Here is a 22967-nt window from a genome sequence, read left to right as displayed (position 1 = left end):
TTTTTTTGGCCTTCACCAACAAAAAATAAGTGGAACTCATTTTTTGAGTTTGAATCCAGCATTGATAGAAACCCTCTTCTCAATTTTAAGAAACTTAAATCTTTTTCATCTTTACAGTTTAGAGTTATATTAATGGTTAGATATCCCTTACCTCACTATGTTCAATCTTTAGTGTGCCTGTAGGAATGAAACAACATGGCCCTATATTGAAAGGCTGATACTTGAGTTTATGTACATGTACCATGATGCATAGGTAGGGTTTTCTGCACACTAAATTGAGCCCAAAACCTGGGAAAATCAATTTTCTGGAGATGGCCTTTTGTGAAAGGCAGCAAACTTTAAAATGTTGGTCTCTGTAAGCAAACTGAGAGGTTGAACTAAGATTCTCAGCTACTGAGTTTGCAGAATACTAAACTACAATACCCGTTAATAATTACTCAACACAACTACTGATGTCCAAGTTTCAAGGAACACATCAAGCAAAGCACTTTGGCTTTTTAATGCACAGTTAATGGTCAACATAATTTGTCATTCACATATAATCTCACATCAGAGACAGTTTGTCGGCATTACTTTAGCAAATTACAACACAATTCTGTCCTCATATCCACATCAAAACAAATGCATCTCTTCCAACTTGGCTTCTACAAAGGGGCTTTTGGAAGTATAGTTTTCCTATCAAGGGCTCTGCTACCTGTCAGCTTATACTACATTGTAAGTTTAATCTTCTATTTCTTTTTCTTTTAGCTCAACCAATTTTATATATATATATAAAATTAACTGAAAAATATAATAGGGACATACTGTATATGTAAAACTAACTGAATGAGTGATGGATGTCCATGTGAATCTATTTTTTTTTTCTTGTTGCCCTCATTAAAATCAACTAATATTTTTAAAGAACTCTGCCATCTCCAGATCTAATTACAAGTGGGGCTTACTTCTAAGTAAACATGTACAGAATTGCATTGCACAGCTTCTCAGATAACCTTGCTGTGTGAATATTGCTGCTGAACTATAAGCACTTGCCTTCTGAAATTTTTGCACATCTTCATATGAAGAGAGCACTAAGGTAGGATATAAATGCACAAAAATAGCTTAACTATGACAATAAATGAAATAGGTACATCCTGATATTCCTGCTGCTTTCATGTAGTTGTTACGATTTTTGTCAGGGCTATTATCTGTTCTCCATCCCTGCTGAGTGGATCCTTTGGTGCTATTTTGTGGGATTTTGTATCAGCTGCTGATTACTGTTCTGTTTTAATAGGTTCTGAATTAAGCTGTATTATAGCTACTCTTTTTATGATGAGACATTAATTGGGTTATGTTTTTAGAAGTTTGTTCGTTCATTCAAATAGGCTTCAACCACCTTGAGTCAGATGAGACGTGAGCTAGAATAGTTTTAAAATTAACAATAAACAAATCTTCCTGGTGCAATATAAGAAAATCTATGACAAAACGTAACAGATAATAATGATGTTCTTTACTCCCACACATTCTTCTTTTTACTCTCATATATAGTACTGAAAATAAAAGAGTTCAAAACATCTATGTTTCCAACATGTTAAATCACCTCTCTCTTCTTCTCTACTTCCCTACTTTTTCTTTTACACTCTATATGTAACCATACATACATCTCCATCCAGGAAGCTGTTCTTCTGTGGACTGGTGCACTGATTCAGTGCATCAGATTCCCCCTTGCGCATGTGCGCATCCCCACTCCAAAGATTCAGCCGATGGGGATCCTTCCACCCTTCATGTGCATGTATCGCACACATGGAGGCCACAGGGTTAACAGATGAAGTTAAATTAAACAGGAAAAGGTAGCTCATGCATAACAGAGTACCATTTTCATCTTCTTCCATTACGTTCTTTGTACCAGCTTTTCTTCCATATCTTTTAAATTTATTTAAATATAATCTTCACCTCTGGAGATTTTACCTAACATTTCCCCTGATCCCAGTATCTAATCACAGCATTGTCGTGGTGCAATGTCTTTGCTATTGAACAAGCCTTAACCTTTTTCATAAGAATAGTTTCGCTACATTCAAGCAAGATTTAACCTAGATTATTACATGTCCCCAAATGGACACTTGTCATATGGGAACTCTGTTATGATAGAAGGCACCTCTGCAAAAGCCCAAGAGCACTTCTGCTGCCCTGAAACCAAAAAGCCTGATATATGAATTGCACGGATCCTAGACGCACAGTTTGCATTAACTGCACATTCATTCCCAAAGAAAGTAGCAATGAAGATTCCCCAGTAATCAAGATGATCTGAAATGAAAATGCTGTCACCCACAAATAGCAGTCCTGCTTGAAGTTAAACACCCTTTGTTAATGAAGCATTCAGCATTTTCTTGAAAACTTCATGTGTAGCTCAGATATTACCACTTCTATAGCTAATTCTTAGTTATTTATTTGCACATTTAGGGCACAAATTGTTTCACCAGGATTTAATAGTTTTATTCTGCTGGGAAATTTGCAAAAAATATGTCTTGAGAGCAAAAAAGATTACTAATTAAAGGTGCCTACTAAATTACAATGTTTTGTAGCTACTGCTGCTTTGCCCTTTTATTTTATTTTTTTTTAAGTGGAAATTAACACTGTATTTCAAATGTCAAAAATCAATACATGTAACACCTGATTGCTTGGTTATTAATGAAATGACCAGAGGGTAGAATCACATCAGCAAAAATATGTACACAGTGTTTAAGGAAAGGCACCCTTCCTATTAACCCAAAGAAAATAAGTCAAACAAAACAGGAACATTTTTTTGCTAGGTATTTGAACTTTTTTTTTTAACATAACAAGATTTAGGGTCAAAATGAGTACTTTAAATGTCTACAGATAGCAGCCACAGGAAACCCAAGACATATGGAAGGTATTTTAAATTCTACTCCCTGATGTCACTTTTTCTTATAAATGTTTATGAGTGTGTATGTTTATACAGACAGACACACATACATATGCATATGCATATGCATATATGGAGACCAAATAATAGGCTTGAGGGAATAGTTTTTATTAGCTAATGGGAGGCAGGAGGGTTAAACCCAGTATATGTACATCCTTTTTTCTGTTTTTCAGTCAAACTTTAACTTCTATTTGCATTAGCATTTTTTGTATCTTGCACCAAGAAGTAGCCCACTCATTGTTCTAGCTTCTTTGTTTGAGATGTTTAGTTTTCCCCACATGAAATGGACCCTCCTCTCCCTTTCCTACCTTCCAAGTGTATTTGGGAACTGAGAATATAATCAAAGACATTTCTCCACTCTCAGATGAAGAATGAGACTAAGAGGCTACCTGCACTAATGATTTATAGTCTGCCTGTAACTGTAAAAAAGACAAATATTGCATTCAATTGAACTCAATCTTTGGCAGCTGCATGGATACATCTGCATAGTTTCCCTGGCAGTAATATCAAAGTGGTTTGTCATTGCCTTCTTGTAGGATTTTTTAAAAAAATTCCTATTCTAGACTACAGCCCTAAAATTTCCTGATGGACTCACATAAATACTAACCACGTCTGACCTTGTTTAACCTTTCAGAATCGATCAGCTATGCGCTGCTATATGACATTAAAAATCGTAAGTGTGGGTAGCCTTGTAACACCAGCTTAATGAGTAATTGTAATGTAGATGTCTGTGAGAAATATCACACTTCCATTTCTGAAGATAAGTGTTCTAAATATGTGATGTAAGCATTTGTAAGGAAAGGAATCTGTGATGGTGATCAAAGTGTTAAATTCCTTTTTTGGGTGGGGTTTAGCTGACCCTTCATTCTTTTGCATTAGTCTAAGGGCACAAGAATCAGCTGTATACTATGTATACAATATAATATTTAGTTGGATCCCCAAATTGGGCATGGCATGAACACGTTTAAGAAAGTTACTGAGAGTTGTTACAGTTAAAAATAGCTGTACGAGCTAATTTTACTTGTCACATGCCAAGTTTAAACCATCACACTCTCCATAGACTCTCCTTATCCGGAGAAGTATATTGCTGCATTAATTCCATGCTTGAGGCTCTTTTTTCTTTTAAATGGAATGACTAAATTAAGGATAGCTAAATGTTTAAAAATACCAGAGTATAACTGCTACATCATTTCAACAAGTGACAGTTTCACAATAAAACAAAATCTGGCAATTTCATATTATCCAGTTCCTACATAGTTCTACCATTTCAAAATATAATTATTGACTTGAGGCAAAGAACAGAATGGTCTTGCATTCATTTCCAAAAATTGTTTCTTAAGATTTAACAGAAAAGTTTGAACCCCTTTCCCATAATGCACCCCAAATATTTCCTCTCAAAGACAAGGCAGTTCTGGTTCTGGAAATGAGGACATAAAACTGTTGGCTAGTTCCTTTTACAAAAGTAATTTTAAAGTTCCTTTTGCTGCAATAGTTTTTGTGAGGCATTAGGCATGAGTAAGTTTACTGTGTACCATAAAGAACAGTACTGTTTACAGAAAAGACAGCTAACACATTGGTTAATGAAGACTATTCATACCTCTTCTCTCATCTCATAATGAAATACACAAGTCTGTCATTATATCCCTTGTTTGGGGAATGTGATTGGCCAGTCTAACTTGTAAATGTAGGCCAGTCTAATTTGTAAACTCATATGCATTACACATCTTTCATAAAAATGCAGTTCATCAGAAGGTATGAAGTTGCAATCACCCATTCCTACATGATCAGGATATTTTAGATCTCTGCTTTCTACCACATCAGTTAATTAGGCATGTAATGGGTCCACCAACTATACCATTTCCTATAACATAACAGATCTTGACTGTGTAGGTGGTAGAATAATCTCCAAGGTATATATTTTAAGGCCATTCTTCAATTTCCTCCACTTTGTAAATATACACTGCACACAACCAAATACATATGATAAAATGAAACTAACTTCATTACCAAGCAAAGGAACAATAATAGTTTGAAACATGAAGATAATTTCAGGGTGACCTCAATTTACTTTGCTAGGAGGTGCAATTTTACAGAGTTGCTTCACCAGCACTGCAGCTGATATGAACCATTAAGATTTAACCAACCCATGCAGAACATTGGAAATCTAGTAGCATTGTGTATTAACCAAGGCAGAAAATTAACTGGCAGCTTCTTCCTTCCATTGCCTGCTTCTAAGAGAATAGGAGCAGACAAAAAATCACAGGTTTATAGTGGTAGCTTTTTCGTCTGAAAAACTTAACACAATGGTTTACTCTGCTGAAAGCCAAACATGTGTTTAATGAAGTTTCCTTTTAATGCAAAATGGCTTATATAGGAAATTAAAAATACAAAGTGAGAATTTGTGGAAACACAGAAAGTGGAGCTGGTAGACTGTATATGTGTGTATACACATACACACAGACACACACACACACTCCTGTTTGCGTCAAGGGAGAAAAAAAGACACATCCAAAATGATAGGGAGAAGCAGTCAGAAGGGATTAGAAAGCAGAGTATTCCAGCCTGCCTCTTGCTTTTGCCATAGTAGGTTGCTTAAAAGGCAAGAATGTTCTAAAAACAGATGGCAGCAGTTCTCTCCTCCGGCACTGAGCTCTGACCTGGTTTCTCATTCAAGGATGAAGAGCTTTATATCCTTTAGCCCAGTACTCCTCTGAAGGAAAGTGGGGAGCCAGTGTCCTTTAAACATCAAGGCTTTAGGAATCTTTTAGCTCCCTGCCCTGATGAGCTAAAATGAACTTAAGTATTCCAGTGCAACCTCATATACAAATTTATATTGTTCCTGAAAGAAATAGAAAAAGAACACAATGATCAATCAAGATAATATTCAAGTGACTCATTCTTTCAATCCGCTCTACTTCAACATGCAGGTTTAGACTCCCAAGCCTCCCAAAATCCCATACATACATACATGCATACATTTAAGGGTTCCAAATTTGCACTCAGTGCTCCATGTGACCCCTGGGATATTACTGTTCTCTTTCATTAAATTGCTAAGCTAGAAGAATATGGACAATATTAAAAGTAGTGCTTTAGATTATGGCACAACCCACTTGAAATTTCTTAGACCGCTCACATCAGATAAATTCACTGTCTTAAAAAATAGATAAAATATTTTTTTTTAAAAAAAGATAAATATATATGGGCCTACCATAAAAACCTGTACCTTCCCTGCTCTTTTGAACTATTTACTCTGAGTTACTTATGGTTTCCCTATGTAAAGCCCCTTAACTCTTTATAAATCTATTCAGTTTTATGATTTGCTATAGGGGTTAATTTGAAAAATCAACACTTGTAGAAACCTGCTTCTCTGGCATACAGAAAAGGTCTTTTTCTTATTTCATTCTCAAATAAGGGAATATATTTCTTCCCCAGAACTACAACTGTCCTTTTAGAAAAGGTATACATCATATCAACACCATTTTTATATTATTTTAAAGTTATATGATATTATTTAAGTAATTATTATGTTATTCTTTCAATATGGTTAAAACTGGCTGTTTTGTTTTCATATTTCTAGTTTTGCTTTGTTTTTTCCCCTTGAATGGACAGCTAGGCAGTATTAAGGTTATTAATTAAATAAATACAGCCCATGATTTACAACTGGACACAGTCTTCTCTCAGACTGTAGAATATATTATTTAATCTTTCTCTCAAAAAACATAAACACCACCCTCAAAGATGTATGTATCGTGGGGGCAGTGTCTGCTGTGTGTGTATATGGCCATAGACACAACTTATCTCACATCATCCTCTCATCATTACTGGAGAGATAACATCAAAGGACACATCTAGAACTCTGAAGGTCTCTCTTTTAGGATTGCACACAGAGTTTGAAAACCATTCTGAATAGGGCTTCGCACCTTTGTGTAAATAGACTAGGAATCTTTCAAAGCAGCTCTTAAAGCAGCCACACCTTTCATTCAGGTTTGAATGAAAGCTGTATTGAAAAGCTTTATTGAATTGCAGAGAAGTGCTCTGCTTGTTCAAAGTAAAAAAGCCTTCTTCTGAATCATTCTTGAAGTGTGCAAAGCCCCACCTTGTTTAAAGGTTTTCTAAATGCTGAATTGCAAAGGATTTTATTTGAATAGGCTTTATTCACTATGGATAGATGTTGTTTGTCTTTCAAAACAAAAATATTGTAATGTACTTTAACAAGGATGCAGAGGTACTTTAAAAGAAAACAGTAGCAGGTTTTTAAGCACATAGCTGCAGCTTCTGCTATTATCTGAATAATATATCAAATCCAGAATTGATGTTCAGAAACCAAAAAAGGACTATGAATATTTTATTTCAAGTAACAGGAAGCTATCAGCCTCTTATGCTTACCAATGTCTCCACCATGTTGGACTTGTTGTTCCGTAAGGTTTTCACTATGTGAAATACATCAATGATATTTTGCTGCTGGATCATTTCACACACACTACATATGGCACAGAAGGTGCCACTGCGGCCACCGCCATTCCTAGCACGAAAAATAAGAGTTGGTTTAGGAAATTACACCTGTTCATAACAGAAGAGTACTTCAAAGGGGTCTAAGAGATCAACTCAAATGCAAGAATTCCAATTATGTGTAACAGCCATATATACAATTTACTTCCCTGAACATTTTGCAAACAAATAGTTAAATGACATTGAGATTCGGAACCGAAACAGCAGACATAGTAGCATTCTAATTTTTCTTGTTGGGATACACAATTCCAAACAATAAAGTAAGTTCTATTGTTTCATATCATGCCATACCGTCATATTGTATCATATCTCATACTTCTGGACCACGCAATTAATAAGAGCAGGCCAACACCAGTATTTGACATCTTTGGATAGCTAGAACTTTCACTTTCTTTTTCCAGCTGTACATTCCAAGCAGCATGCATACATGCTGGATTTAGCCACCATTCAAATTTCTCACAGTGATCTGGAATATTGAGGAAAACGCTAGACCCAGCAATCTGACATGCTAATACTGCCACCACAAGATAAATATTCTAGGACTCATGAATAGAGAAGGGGAGAAGTCTAGAATGACCCTGAACCAGAATCATTGGGAGTTGGGCTTAATGATAAACAAACCAACCAACCAACAAGGTACTGATTTCTAGCTCTACAATACTATAATGCTGTATTGAGCAGACATTTAGATCTCTAGGACTTCTTTAATTCCAGGTACCAAACAGTGCAGGGTAATCCACCAAAGTAACCAACTTTGCTATGTTTCTCCTTCTTTTCAGACAGGCAATCCTTATTTAGTACAGAAAACAAGGATGCAGAGGTACTTACAGGCAATGGACCACAGTCCGTCCATCTCGCCCATCATACTGCTCCTGCCACTTTTCCAACCGCCTGACCACCTTCAGGAGAGAGCGCTTGGAAGGAGGAGTGTCCCTATATGCTGGCCAGCCAATATACTGCAAGTGCTGAACAATACGGTACCCATCTTGCGGCTAGAGAAAAAGAATGCAGATTAATTGAATCATGAAAAGGAATATATGGAAGCTTCTATACACCCTCAGAAGACCATGTGTTGGATCCTAAGAACTGTGAAGGAAGATTCCATATTCATTTTGGTTGCAGGAGCTGGAGGATATTTTCAGAAGCATTTATTCCAGCTGGTCCTTTAATGAACATACAAATTGGAACATTCTTCAGTTATATCAGAAGAATTAAGGAAACACTTTTCCTGCTTCAAAGTGGAGACTGGCCATGCTTTTGCAATTGTCATCTAGAAATAGAGGTCTGCCACATAGAATATTGATAGAAAATGATCTGACTTCTACTTACCCTTGCCATGTTGCAGATCCGGAATATCCGATTAATAATATCCTCATCTATGTCAGCAGAAACAAATTCCACTTGGATTGGCCCATAACAACAAGATGTCTTCTCTGGCCAGTACTGCATACAAAGCTGATCATAGTGAAAGGAAAACAAACACAAATCAAGAGGAGAAAAGGAGAAATGCAAAACACCAACCTTCACACAAAGTCTTAGAGTGTTAATTTATATTAAGGAAACCTTGAACACACTGTGTATATAACATTAAAATGTTAATGACAAATACAAAAGAATTCATTCCCTTGATCTTCAGCCCCAGATTAGCAAAGAATTGTTCATCTTGACATCTCACTAGTCCAAATTTCCCTTGATTAACGAGGGAAATTATTATCAGAGCTCACCAAACCACTTATTAAAGGAATCAGATCAATGCATTTATCCAATGAATTTAACATGAGTCAAATAGTAACTAAAAATGCTCGATCCATACATACTTATGTCCTCAAAAATCCACCTACTTGGGCAGCATCCATTTCATTCAGCATCACAACAGAAGAACAGTTGTAATCAAACACTAGCCTCCAGAAATCAGCTACAGTGTTGGGCAATGGATGCTGAGTAACTATAAAGGCAGCAGGTTGCTTGTGGCTCTAGAGGAAGAAAAAACAATGGGGGAAACAATTCATGTTAGTGACAAAAATCTGTCACTATTTATTGAGAAGTATATTACACTGGGGAGCCTATGGACAGGCAAACAGATTAACATAACCAGATTATACAAATCACACCTCATACTCTGCTTTTGCCACACATTGAATGCATACAGCCATATAATAGGGTTTCATTTCATTAGGAAAGAAGCCTAGGAACAAGAATTATCCCTTTTGCATAACAATTAGAATAAATGATTCAACATGCCAGCTGGAAGCAAGACTTTTCCTAAGGAAATCAATAATGGGGAGGCTGGAATCTGATAGATTAAGTTGACAGAACAAGTCTCTGCTGCCCTCAACCTAAACAAGTATTTCTTTCTTTTTCATTTAACAGTTTAGCCCCATATTACAAAAGAAATTGCCTTTAGACCTCCTCTTAAATCTAAAAGCAGTTGGGATGTATCAATTACGTTTCTAACATATTTTCCCTGAGCATCATTTATCTTAGGGAGATGTTAATACTTAGATGGGGAACCCACCTGGGAACTCCAGGGCTGCTGGCTAGACTGGGAAGTAAAACAAAAACAAGAAACAGAAGAAGGCAGTGGAAAACTACTTCTGCAACATTGCCAAGAAAACTGAATGGATACACTCACCAAGAGTTGAGATCAACTCAAGGGCATATTTACATTTAATCCAATGACTTGCATTAGTGATTGATAGAAGCAGCACATTTATCCCAAAGGAAGATGAGTCTGAATTTCAGATAATACTATCCCTTAGACAGAAAATCTTAGAAAAAAATATACATTAATTGGTGGGCCCCGCAGCTGGCAGTGTTCTCTTGCATGAATAATACTGTGTCCAAGCAATGGGCTAACAGAGGCTTTGTCCTGTGCTACAAGCACAAAGAAATGTACACAGAAGTCGCATATAAGATTATTTGATCCTCCAGCCCATTTGTTCACTCTCAATAACATCTTCTTCTGCTATGGTATTTCAGCTAATGTAAATCACCTTTCTCTCCTGCAAAATCAAAGGTCATTATTTTTTTAAAAAAAAAACCTTCTTCCTTTGAGTAAATACAATATATAATGTTTCACTGATATCCTTTGGTTTTAAACCATAACAAAAGTAATTATGGGATTAATGTTAGAAGTCATTGCCTTTACCCACACAGTAGACTTGTAGGGCATTTGATGTAGCTGGCTGAAACTTTCTTGCAATTTTTTTCGTCGGCCCAGAGGAGAATCACTGCCTGTTCTAACTCATTCTGAAGTGAGTTTTCAGATTTCCATTGCTAGCTGAGGTACATGAAATACAAGAGCAGTGTATGGGTGTATAATTCCCTTATGCAGAGACAGAAAAAGGAAGGATATTTTTAGTCTAACCTCTAAACACAACCAAATAATTATGTGATGTGATAATCAAGTTGGCTAACAAGCCTTAGGATGTCTATAGAAATATGGAGGAACCAACTAGCTTAACAAAAACTCTTTTTCTAGCTGGCATAATTAGCAAAGCAAGACTGTCTGACTGTATATTTCTGGTCCCAGTATTAGATACTGATGGAGCATACCAACCCTTCCAAATAAGAGACAATCCCCTTCCCTTACAATTCACTGCCTTCTCTGTGCTGGCAATTGTAGCAGTCTTCTTTATTTCCCACAAGTGGAAGAGAACTCCGTGCATTTCCACCAAAGCTGGCAATAACAGTGGGTAAAAAAAATAATCTATGTAGTGTGGACTGAGTGTGGTATATATGTATGTGTGTATTTATGTGCTTGAAAGAGAGTGCTGATGCTTTGTAGTAAAATTGCAGATTACCAAAGGTGTTATCTTCATCCTTTCATCTTTTAACCACAGATTTAATAACTAGATTTTATTTTTATTTTTTTAAAAAACAGAAATATATATAACTTTCTGAAGATTTTGGATAGATTTTGCATTTGATAACTGCAGAGAAGAACTTGGTTAATGTAATTTATCTAATTCTGAAACATTATGATTGAAAAATTGCTTTTGCCAACTTTCCTACTTCTATACAACAGTTAAGATTACAGAAGTCCACTACTGATTTTCATTAATCTAGTGAAAAACATTTGACTAAGGAGGCCAGATCCTACAATTTACAGTGCCATCAGCGTCCCTCAGATTTAAAAATTCCAAGTTATGTCTGTGCTTTAGAGTATAAGAAAATGCTGGCATAAAAAGGAGATTACATATCTAAAGTATTATTGCATTTTGCCTGCAGCTTACTGTTTAAATGTATAAGCGATCCCTTCTGAACATCTGTAGAATATACATGGATTAGGATTTGGGGTAAGCCTGAAAAGGAGATATTCATCTCCTTAAAGCAGTTAGCTAGCACATTTGAGAGGTGCTTAAAACAGTTCTGAGACCCAAACAAATCAGGACCCATGCCAAGGTAGTGCCAGCCAGTTCTTATGAGAATCTTACAGTGTGGAACAGGAAATCTAAACTCTTCTTATCCTACATCAAGCACCTGTAAAGCAAAGCTTGGACAGAATATAAAACCATGTTAAAAACAAATAAGGTAAGAATTGCTATGAAGAAAAAGGCATCCAACTATACCAGAGATCAATCAGCATATAAGAGAATTCCAGATTACCCAGGAATTTTCCTTAATTTACATCAAGGCAACAATTATTTATGACTAAAGTAGATGGAGATATCAGAAATAATACAGTCCAAACCCTGAGCTAGTTCGCTCCGTTAAGACTTAGATGTACATCAGCAGAAGATTCCTCTTTGAAATCCTCTCTGAAATTCCTGCCTCCTAGAGAACATTGGCATCGTACTAGTGAGCCAAGGAAACAAGTCATCACCAGAGGGATGCCAAGATGTAGCCATGTGCTCCAAGAGGTGGACCTGACATTCCCTTTCTACTCACCCAGCAACTGCCAAAAGTGTCCCTCCCAGATAGGCAAAGAACTAGCGTTTATTTCTTCAGTTTTCATATGTAATAGTATTTATCCTGACTAGGGATGATTTTAAATTAAAAGCGGGCTATGTTTTTAAATAATTAAAACAAAAATAATATTTTTGTATACTTAAGGGACAGAATAGCAGCTGGAGATACTGCAATGTATGATTGATTATTTTTTAGAAGTTTTTTTTTTATAGTTAGAGATTCTATAGCAAAGAAATCATCATGTTAGTATCTCCTGAATATATGGTACAACATATATGACTATAGAGTTAGGCACTTATTGTAACATTATCCCCTAACTCAGTGCAAGCCACATCTGAAATCAAGGTAGGGTAGGTAGGTCAGAAAGAAGCTATGAGGTATGAGAATCCCTTCACTGTTTAGGGTGGAATTTGTCTCTATGTGGAATCTTGTAAAGATAACTGAAACAAAAACAAAAATACTCCAACAGTTTTATTGCTGGCAGCTGCTCAAAGTTAGACACAGAAGGTTTGTGTAAAAAAACATCTTTTGCTTAGTGAAGCAGTAAAGGCCCTGTGCACTCAACTGTTAGATAACAGATGCATACTTGCTATCACAATGCCTGTGAGTCACTCTGACATGATCACATACTGCAGCTGAAGGTACTTACTTACTTACTTATTTATTCACCTACCTACCTACCTACCTACCTACCTACCTACCTACCTACCTACCTAGTGAAACGTGCAAACCTCCGATTTTGTAGCAAGGGGGCTCACTGATAATTGTAACAGAGTGCATCCAATCCAGTCCAAAATCTTTATTTATTTATTTAACTTTTATCCTGCCTTTATTATTTTTATAAATAACTCAAGGCGGCGAACATACTGAATACTCCTTCCTCCTCCTTTATTGTGGTCTTGGACCAGACTTTCCAACAGAAGAAGGTACTGTATGTTAAATAACACAGAAGAGAAGGAAGGAACAATATGGGACTACATTTTGGATTTTTTTTTCTGTCAAAGCTAGATTCAAGGATTTATAACAACTGTACCCCAAACAGCTGAATATAAGACTCTGGATCTATAATAAATATGTACTGTACAGGAGGATACACATCAGGGTTCCTCCCACCCCACCCCCCACTTCCCCTTATGACATGCCACTTTCCAATTAACCTATGGTAGACATCCTTCCCGTTTCATGCTCTTAAAAGTGATCATTCATAGGATGAAAGGAATATTATGCTGTATTAGGCCATTTTTAGCTAAAGTAGATAGAATCTGATTATTTTCCTTTGGGTTCATGTCTATATGTGTTCAGTCATAAAGCTAGTCCTTATCCAATTTCTGCCTAAATTTTCACTTAAATAAGGCTTGATAATTCTTACATATCCTAAAATTATATTAATTTTTACACATTTGTAAAATACACATTACTGTATGTCAATTGCTTATTTTTATAACATGTGCACCATGGTGTGTTTCAACAGGCCAAAACTATTATTAAAATACTTATATTATAACCTATAACCATTAGCACTCTTGATTCCTTCACTATTTCTTTATCAATATAATTTTTACACCATCCCAATTTCACAACACTGGAGAATAATAAAATTGCTGTGTAGATTTTTGTATAATTAAAAAAACAATCAGGAATAGATAAAAGACAGTGATTTCCTTTCCCACTAAGCCTTGGGTCACCAAAAAGGAAGGTTTTCAAAATCCAGGAGCAAAGGTGTCCAGTGTCTTTCCAGAGTAGCATGTTCTATAGAGTTGGGGCCATGACTTCTTAGACCTGGCTCACATTCCCCTCACTTCACTCTAACAGGATGGGAGGACTTTGTATGGATAAGGCAATCCCTCTGCTGTGCTATGCAGGGCTTTAAAAGTAAGGACACTTACTTTGAGTTAGGCCCAGAAACTTACTGGGAACCAGTGCAGGGACCATAAATAGATGTTATTCTGCAATGCTGGGACCTGCTAGAGATCTACATGGACCCCAGCTGACTGTTACATTCTGTTCTATAGTGGTACTTAAAAGTTTGTGAACCCTTCTGAATTGTCAATATTCAAGTATTGCCTAAGTATGACCTAAAATGTGATCTGTTTTCCACGCAAGTCCTAAAACTAAAGGAAACACAATTAAACAAATGAGTCAAAAGCATTACACTTGTCCATTTGTTTATTGAGGAAAATGATCCAAAACTACCAAAGTGATTAATGCTGTTTCTATCCTGCCTCTGGGCCTGAATACTGATTAGGAATCCAGCTAATCTGTTTCCTCTAGGATTGTCGGTACTTGATTATCTACCACCTTAACATTTCCTAAAAAGGAGAGGACTGAGACTGATGGAAGTTGGAACTGTTCTTAATTAGGGACTAGTGCATCATGTGAGCCATCTTTAGTGTGAAAAGCTAGGTTACCTCTCTGTCTCTGTCTGAGGAAAGAGGAGGAATCAGAATACTTTCACAGAAGCTGTTTTCAGGCATTATTGAAACTGAGCATGTATCATCCATTCTTAATCCATTAACTATTCTCAGGGTGAGGTTGGGGAGGTGACATGTTACATTTAGCTATACATTTTCATGAATAAAAAGCCAAGAAAGATTTAGCCTTAAATTACATAAAAAGGTAAAGAAAAAGACCATATGGAATATTTTGTAATCCTACCCTATTGCATTTAAATTCTCATGCTTTGCCACAGCCAGTAGGTTATCAGCCCATCAAGGCTGTCCACAAGAAGACTAGAACTAAGCTTTATATTAACAGAATCTTGCAAGTCTCATTGAGTTGTACCTTCTCCTTCTTATACTTCAGAGAGTCAGGAGGGAGCCAGCCTGAGTCTCATGCTTTCTCCTTTCCCAGGGCTTTCTCCTTTCCCAAGGCTCAAGGCATGCTTATGCAAGTTTTGTTTTTGTAATAGCTTCTGAATCTTTCACTCAGGATCATCCCCTTTGCTCCATATATGGATAATGTGCAGGACTCAGAGCAGGATAACCTGGGTTCAAATTCCCTCCCAGCCATGGCAATCTCTTTTTCATCCCAAATGATCCAATAGGATAAAAAATAGATGCAATGTATTTATACCTTTCTCAGTTCTTTGGAAGAAGCAGGGGATACAATGTGATGGAAAGACAATAGTGTCCCACATTATTCAGTTTTACACACACACAGAGTTTTACTTACATCCATGAGTGCAGCATTAATATAGTTGCTTGATTCTCCATCAACAGAGATAAGGAAGGGGAGGCACCGATCCAAAGGAAGTACATCCATGCAACGATTCTTGTCATGATTCCTTGGCAAAAGTCCAATGCTGCAATCTTCTGGACGTACTCGAGGAGTAACAATATTAAGGGTCTGTATTGGGGGCAAAACCAGGGACTGATTACTATTAAACATGCTAAAGCTGTGGCTTTATGCCCCGTCTTATCTTGTCCACTTATCAACTAAGTGTCTGCTGAAAATGCTGCCCAGCAAGGAGGCCTGGTTGAAATCAACTAGGTCTAGAGCCTTCCTTCTAGTGGCCCCAGTGTGATGGAATTTCCTCCCCTTTGATAGATGATCTTTACCCTCTCTGAACACCTTTAAACATAATTTGGAAGCTTATTTTTATAAGCTAGCATTTCCTTCCTGAACTACACTTAATGTCAGGCATTAATGGTTGTTTTAATACTGTGACATAAGGTTTTATTGTTATTTATTTTGTTTGTGCTAAATAATAGTTTTATTGCCAGTGTTGTATATTGCATCAGGCTGACTTTTCTGGGAGCACGTGGGTACAAGTATGAAAAGCAAACACCATATTTTCAGTAGTGATTCATACTTCTCCCAGGCTGAATGGTAAAGGATCATGATTGGAGTGGTGGGGTGGGGTTGATATGCCTATAAAGAATTTCATCTAGAAAGTTTATTTTGTAGACCTGGACATCAGACATTGCATCCCCCTCATGATCAATCCATTCTCCTATGCTTGTTCTTTCATTTCAGCTTGATTCATCCCCCAGTGGGTGAAATGTACCAGGACAGCTCATGGAGATAACTGGATCAGCCTTTTCTTTGCAAACTGCAGCCAAGTGTCCAATTTGGCTTTGCTGTGCCTTTGGTAATCCAAGCCCAGCAAGCAAGCTTCCATAATAATTCCCAGGGATGAGGAATTCCCCTTGGATGGAAGCAAGTTACTCAATCCTGTGTGGGAAGAGATCGACAGACCTGAGCTTACCCCAAACTGTATAAATTCTTAGATTAAAAAAATAAAAATCAGTTCACATGAACAGGACTGATCTGATAGCTTGGGGCTCAGGTGGATTAAAAGCCCATACAGAATTCTGTATTTTGATAAAACATCCAAACTACTTGTCCATATAAGTTTCAAAGAGGGTGTGTCTTTCTCAGCTAATTTTGCAAATTCTGCAAAGCTCTGAAAACACTGGAGTGGGAACAGATAGAAAAAATGTCTTGTTTTGTGATCCACCAGACATTTGGTGTCTTGTTAAATTTTCCTAGGAAATCTAAAGAAACCACATTGTTTTATTAGATTGCATTGGAGAATACAGGTTTTGCTCCTCTTTTCCAAAAGGGGACAAAATTGTGATTAGTGAAGGTTGTTTGTTATTTGAAGAAAAGTAGCTATCTTTGAAGCTTACGTAGCCCCTCATTCCTTTGCCTCTCCAGAACAGTTCAAAATATTAAACAGCCTATCTGGTATAGAAAATTATACCCATTAGCTCTTCTCATTACATACTATAGGTCTTACTAATTATTAATGGGGTATTTCAAGGATTAAGCAGTGGCTTTCCTTTCAATTTCAGGGGTAGATCAATATCATCACTCCATTACACTCAAAAGATGTCCACCAAGCACTTCTAACACATCCAGACCCTATTGATGCTGCCAGCTCCATTGCTGTCACTGTGCCACTAGCCACCAAACAGCCGATCAGTGCACCAGCTATTCTTTCTGGCCTGCAATTATTTTTAATTTATCACTATGGCCTGGGCTAAAGCAAAGTCTTTTAATGAATAAGTGTGTGACTATGATATTTTACATCCTATTGGCCCATTAATGTGATGCTTGGAGGAACGCACGCCAAAAGAGATTGTAGATCCTGACTATGGGCCTTTCTCTACAGCTGAGATGAAGTAGTAGCCATTCACCCTTATGTCAGCAGAAAACCATATAGTAATAATATTTGCTAGTTCTATTCAGGTCCTTATCCTGGTTCTGTTGCTTCAGGTGGTGACCTATTACACCTCTGGAGGGCATGTTAAGTAAAATGATTGGTTGTTTTCTCCAGGTTTGCTTGCTTTCTCCCCTCTGAAATTGGCTGATGTCAACCCTTTAAGGAAGACCAGGTCTGGAAACAGACTCCTCAAGAATGATAGGAACTCTACTTTATTGATACAGGCTATAACAACAAAATCTTGAAAGCTTGACTGTGCTTTCACTTCCCTCTCTGAGTTTTCTAGTGTTTTCTTCATTTCCCAGGCTTAAAACATGGCTTGTAACTGTTTCCACATAGTTTCTCCAAGGCCATCTCTGTAACTTTCTACACCTCACAAGAAAATATTCACCAATCATAATGCAATGTGTCAAGAGGGTAGCATCTCATGACTGTGAGCTCCTGAGCCTTTTCTCTGATAAAGAAGGGAACTGAGAAGAGAACAGGTTCACAAAGTCACACACACACAAGCATATAAAAGTATGGTAAATGAGCTTGGCTTTATCACTGTTGTATAACTGCACAAGTCCACTTTATATGGCAACAGCCCCACATCAGTCTTGCAGAAGCAGTAGAAGCTCCCACTGCTGTTTCTGAACCCAAGTAAAACCACATGACTGAACAATCAGACAGAAGGTAGCCCCCACCACTTTGCAGAAGTGGGAGAGCCATTTCCTATGTTTCTGGAATGTCAAGGAACAGAATAGTGATTGAGATGGGAGTTTGGGAATTAGAGGATCCTAATATGTGTCCAGCTGAATCCAAACTCTACAGGTCACCCGGTATGAGCAGTGAAGTGTATCAGATTTTTTTACACCATGCAAGTGCCACCTGTTGCTACTGCCTTTAGGGGGAAAAACACTACTTTTATCGTGAGTACAGTTAAGGACAACTTAAGCCTGTCTCACCATGGGCTGGGGAGAAGATGAACTTCATGGGAACATGGTAGAAAAAGATGTTGCCACAGGATCTTTGTGCAGTGGTTAGATACAACTGGCAGAAGGCCCTATATCTGTTTCAGCTGAAAAATGAGTGTATTTGGTGCCTTCAATAATTTTTAACTTGTCATATAATCTTTCATCTATGAAAGTATATAGCCATTAATAGCTTAATGTTCTCCACATATCATGAAATTTATCAGTCTAGCACTATACTGAGTAACATTCATTTACTCTTTTATATAGACAAATGAATTCAAATGTTGAAACCAGAAAGAGACTTCACATTGACAAAACATATGTGATATTTAAATCTTTGATCTCAGCAAGAATTGATGCTTGTTATAACTAGATTTAAGTTTTCTCCCCTGCCCTCAAAAGCTTTTATGCTAGAATACATACCATTAAATCCCTTTGATGGAGCCCCATCAGGCAGCAATCTGGCAAAATGTGCAACCTAAAATCCCTTGTAATTATCATTCCTTTGCCAGGATGCACATGATAAGCTACATCATGAAAATGCGTAGACTTTTGGCCTCTTAGTGATTCATCAATGTCTCTTTCTCGCTAATCCGACAAATCAACACTCAACATGCCTGCAGTCCTAGATTGTTCAGTTAGCTATAAATACAAACAAACCTATGCCTATTAATGCTACTTTAAGTCTCTTTCTCTCAGTGTTTGTAGCCATTCACTTAATGTGCACATTGTTTCTTCAAGGGAGCAGAATCTAAATCTTTTAGACAGTTTAGCAGACTAAGGTCCTGATTCTACATAAAAGCAATCAAACAGAATCTATGCCAAACTGCACGGTTTTATAAGGACAGCAGACACAAATATAGCATATACATTACAGAAAGAGAATGGAATGCACAATGAAGATAGTTAATGCAAAATATATGTTTAAAAAGATGACAAAGTTTAGAATAGTTCAAAACTCTTAACTGATCTCCAGATGGTTTGAGAGTAGTGATGGGTGACTTCCACTGAACTCAGTCTGGAACTCTGTTTAGCAAGTCAAACTCTTTCTAAACATTCATTGTTATTAATTTTTACTTATTTTATTTATTAATATTTCAGATTTAGTCACTGCCCATTTCACTCAAAGAGCAACTCTGGGCGGTTTACAATAAAGATAAAATAAAGATTAAAATACAATTAAAACAATATTCTTAAATAAAAAATATACAATCCAAGATAGAGATGTTAAAAAGTTCTTAATTTAATTCATGGGAGCATCTTCAAGGTGCTAACCACCCCAAGGTGCTAACCACCTCCTCACACAAGATGGCAGAGCCATAAATTTACAAATGATTAATTTAGTAATATAAGCAAAATCCAAACAATTTGGTGACGGAAACTGTATATTTTGCTTACTGCCGTAAGTGATAGTGTTGTATTTTTGGTACAGAACCTGAATAGATTGTAAGAGTACACAAAACCTAAATGTTGCCTCAGTACCACTGCCATAAAAGTATTCTGCCAAGGTAGACTAAGGAGTTAAGAGTGTGAACAGCTGTAATGTACTGCTGAGACCTGGTGTAAAGCCAAACCACCAAACCTATTCCTACTCTATAGGAGGACAGCCTTTGCCTAAACCCCAAGAATTTAATTGGGGTTACTGACTCTCTAACAAACTTGTTAACTATCATTCAAGGCCCCGAGTCACCTATGCTCACTTCAGTCTCAGAAACAATTCTGCCCCCCCAAAAACCAACAACAACAATCAACCAGAACAAAACAAAGGACACCATGTAGACTCAATTAGGTTGGTGTCCTAGAATCTCTCACAGCTGGTGATCTCTGCACCAGCGCAAGTCTTTGCAGCCATTGTTGGAGGAGATAAAATCATCTTGATATCAAGTGTCAGCCTACTTGCATGACACATACAATGGGAATCCAATTTATTGCCTTTCTCATACAATATGAACAGTATGTCCCTGAGGTGGCTTTTCTGTCAACCAAATTCACATAGGATTTAGCCAACTGTTAGTCACTAAAATATATTAATAAGCTATAACCCCTACTGGACAATGGTATTGCCATTTTGATATAAAAATTATTCTGCACAGCTGATCAATGTGGGCACCTTGACTTGGTCAAGTTATCTTCTCCTTGCCATTGTCTTCTTTTCTCCAGAGGAAGCCACACACTGCCTCTCTACACTGCAAAGCAGAAATAATGAGCTTGCAGGTTTCCCTTCTTACCCTTTCTACTCCCTAATGGTGTAACCTCTCTCCTACTAACAAAGTAATTGACCTGACTGTTCTAACTAACAAGGCAGTTAACCCTTTGCTTTTGCTAGCCACATAACTGGCTTCTCATTCCCATTGATCAATTTCCCACATTCAGCTTAGGGAGCAGGAAATAATACTTGTTCCCACATACATTTTTACTGATATGAGTGCTGAAATACCAACTTGGTGATCAATCACTCTGGCACCATTTCTTCATGCCAGATAGGAGGGGGGAGCCCAGGGCTACAAAGACATGTACTAAAAGACCCCTATGCAGAGACACAAGTGATTACGAGTAACCTTCCTGCTGTTGGTCCATCTAACTGAACAAGAGCTCCCCTTAGTAAGCATATTGCTTTTATTGATATTACTTCTATCAATAAAGCTTTGTCATATACTACCATTCTGGCATCTGGCATTCTTTCTTTGGGATCTTAGCTGTGGCAGCCACTGCCCACAATACCTTTCTTAGGCACTGGGTGGTTGATCCATACTTACTTACAGACATCCAACCTGAAACAGATTCTCACAAGCAACAAATAATGACACTAACAATGGAGATCAGACCTTGCCACAAACCCAGATGTCTACCTTACCCCTACACAAACTCCACAGCTTTATACACAAGATTAGCAACACTTTCATATGCTCTTCCTTTAATTAGATACATGCCATCATCTCCCAGCAATGCTCCTCTGGACTCCACATTGACAACTGGGCCAGAATTTGTACAAAACAATTAATGGACATAAGTTTAACATCAGGAGTCAAAACAAGTACAGAATAATATCAACGCATTTTAATTTCCCAGGATATCTGATTATAGATCTCAAAGTAGCTGTTTTGGAACAACAAAACTACATCAGTACTATAGAATGAGAGACTGCTTTACATACATCAAAAAATTTCAGGTTATCCCAAAAAGTCAACAAACACAATGTATTTTTAAAAATATATTACAATTGCCAGTTGTAATCTGTTTTACATGTAACCTGCATAACTATCCTTTCTTGCCGCCACCTTACCTCATTGCAATTTAAATCCTACATTAGTTTAACCACTCTATGCATCTGATCAGCTACAGTTCACCAAAGCTTATCTTTTTAATAAAATGTGTTAGTCTGAAGAAATGCTAACAGATTCTTGCTGATTTTTGGCTACCATAGATTAACACAGCTCTCCTTCTACAATAATTAACCTAATAACTGTGAGAGATGTAAAACACACACACATACTTCTGATTTAGAAGAACACAGACTTGGACAACTACACTGATTTAATAGCATGGTCAAGAGTTAACTCTGACAATTCACTCAAACAAATGACTGCTGTGAAACCCATCTCTTGTAACAGAATGAGCATTCAGTCCAAGACTATGCTGCTAAGTTTCACCTGTTAGTTCAGCATGTGGGCTGGAATGAAAGAGGCTTAACTGACCAATTCAGGGAGGGACTGTCAGAATATGGGACAAACCTATTTGTCAATGCACTGCAGAGAATATGACAGCATTAATCTACGTTTGCTTGGGCATCAGTTGAAGATGTGATGAAATGCTATAGAATAGTCAGGAAGGAAAGTCACCACTATTCTCTTTGACTCCTCCTCACCATACATGTAAGATTTTAGAAGCTGAACCAATTCATCTGGGAATTAGCAAGGTCCCACTATCTGCCCAAGACAGGTTGTGCTCATGCACAAAAGGCCTATGTCTGTATTGTGGAGAACCTGCTGAATTTACATACTGAATTCCCTGCTAAGACACTTGCATGCAGTTGTATGCAAAACTTACAGCTACATGGCCTCAACCATCTACACTCACCCTCCTTCAGCATGTATGTTGTTGTTGTTAGTTGATGTCGAGTCGTTTACGACTCATGGCGAGAGAAGATGGAAGGAATATAAAGAATCACTGTATAAAAAAGAATTAGTCGATGTTCAGCTATTTCAGGAGGTAGAATATGATCAAGAACCATCAGTACTGAAGGAAGGAGTTCAAGCTGCACTGAAGGCATTGGCAAAAAACAAGGCTCCAGGAATTGATGGGTTACCAATTGAGATATTTCAACAATCAGCATGTATACCTTTATTTATTTAATTTCTATAGCCACCCATCTCAACAAGTGACTCTGGGTGGCTTACAATCATAAAAACCATTAAGCAGTTAAAATAATAAAAAAAACAATTAGAAGTACAAAATAAACATATATGGTCACCAAGTAAACACTGCATGGATGTTAATATAGCCA

The 22967-nt window shown here is 37.2% G+C and overlaps 1 protein-coding gene across 1 annotated transcript in view; it reads right to left on the bottom strand.

Moving 5' to 3' along the window:
- Positions 1–5369: 5369 nt before the first annotated feature.
- The window catches only part of PTPRT (protein tyrosine phosphatase receptor type T), a 761196-nt gene continuing 743598 nt past the window's right edge, over positions 5370–22967 (bottom strand). The window contains exons 29-34 of the mRNA XM_063297181.1: positions 15512–15685; positions 9271–9402; positions 8759–8884; positions 8258–8421; positions 7307–7442; positions 5370–5759 (exon numbers count right to left, since the gene is read on the bottom strand). Coding sequence (XP_063153251.1) covers positions 5706–5759; positions 7307–7442; positions 8258–8421; positions 8759–8884; positions 9271–9402; positions 15512–15685 — 786 coding nt within the window. The 3' untranslated portion in view covers positions 5370–5705. The remainder of the gene's footprint in view (positions 5760–7306; positions 7443–8257; positions 8422–8758; positions 8885–9270; positions 9403–15511; positions 15686–22967) is intronic.

Source organism: Candoia aspera, chromosome 3, assembly GCF_035149785.1.
Source record: "Candoia aspera isolate rCanAsp1 chromosome 3, rCanAsp1.hap2, whole genome shotgun sequence".
Classification (NCBI taxonomy): Eukaryota; Metazoa; Chordata; class Lepidosauria; order Squamata; family Boidae; genus Candoia; species Candoia aspera.
The sequence above is the reverse complement of the archived record's forward strand: the minus strand, read 5'-3'. Positions and strand labels throughout refer to the sequence as shown.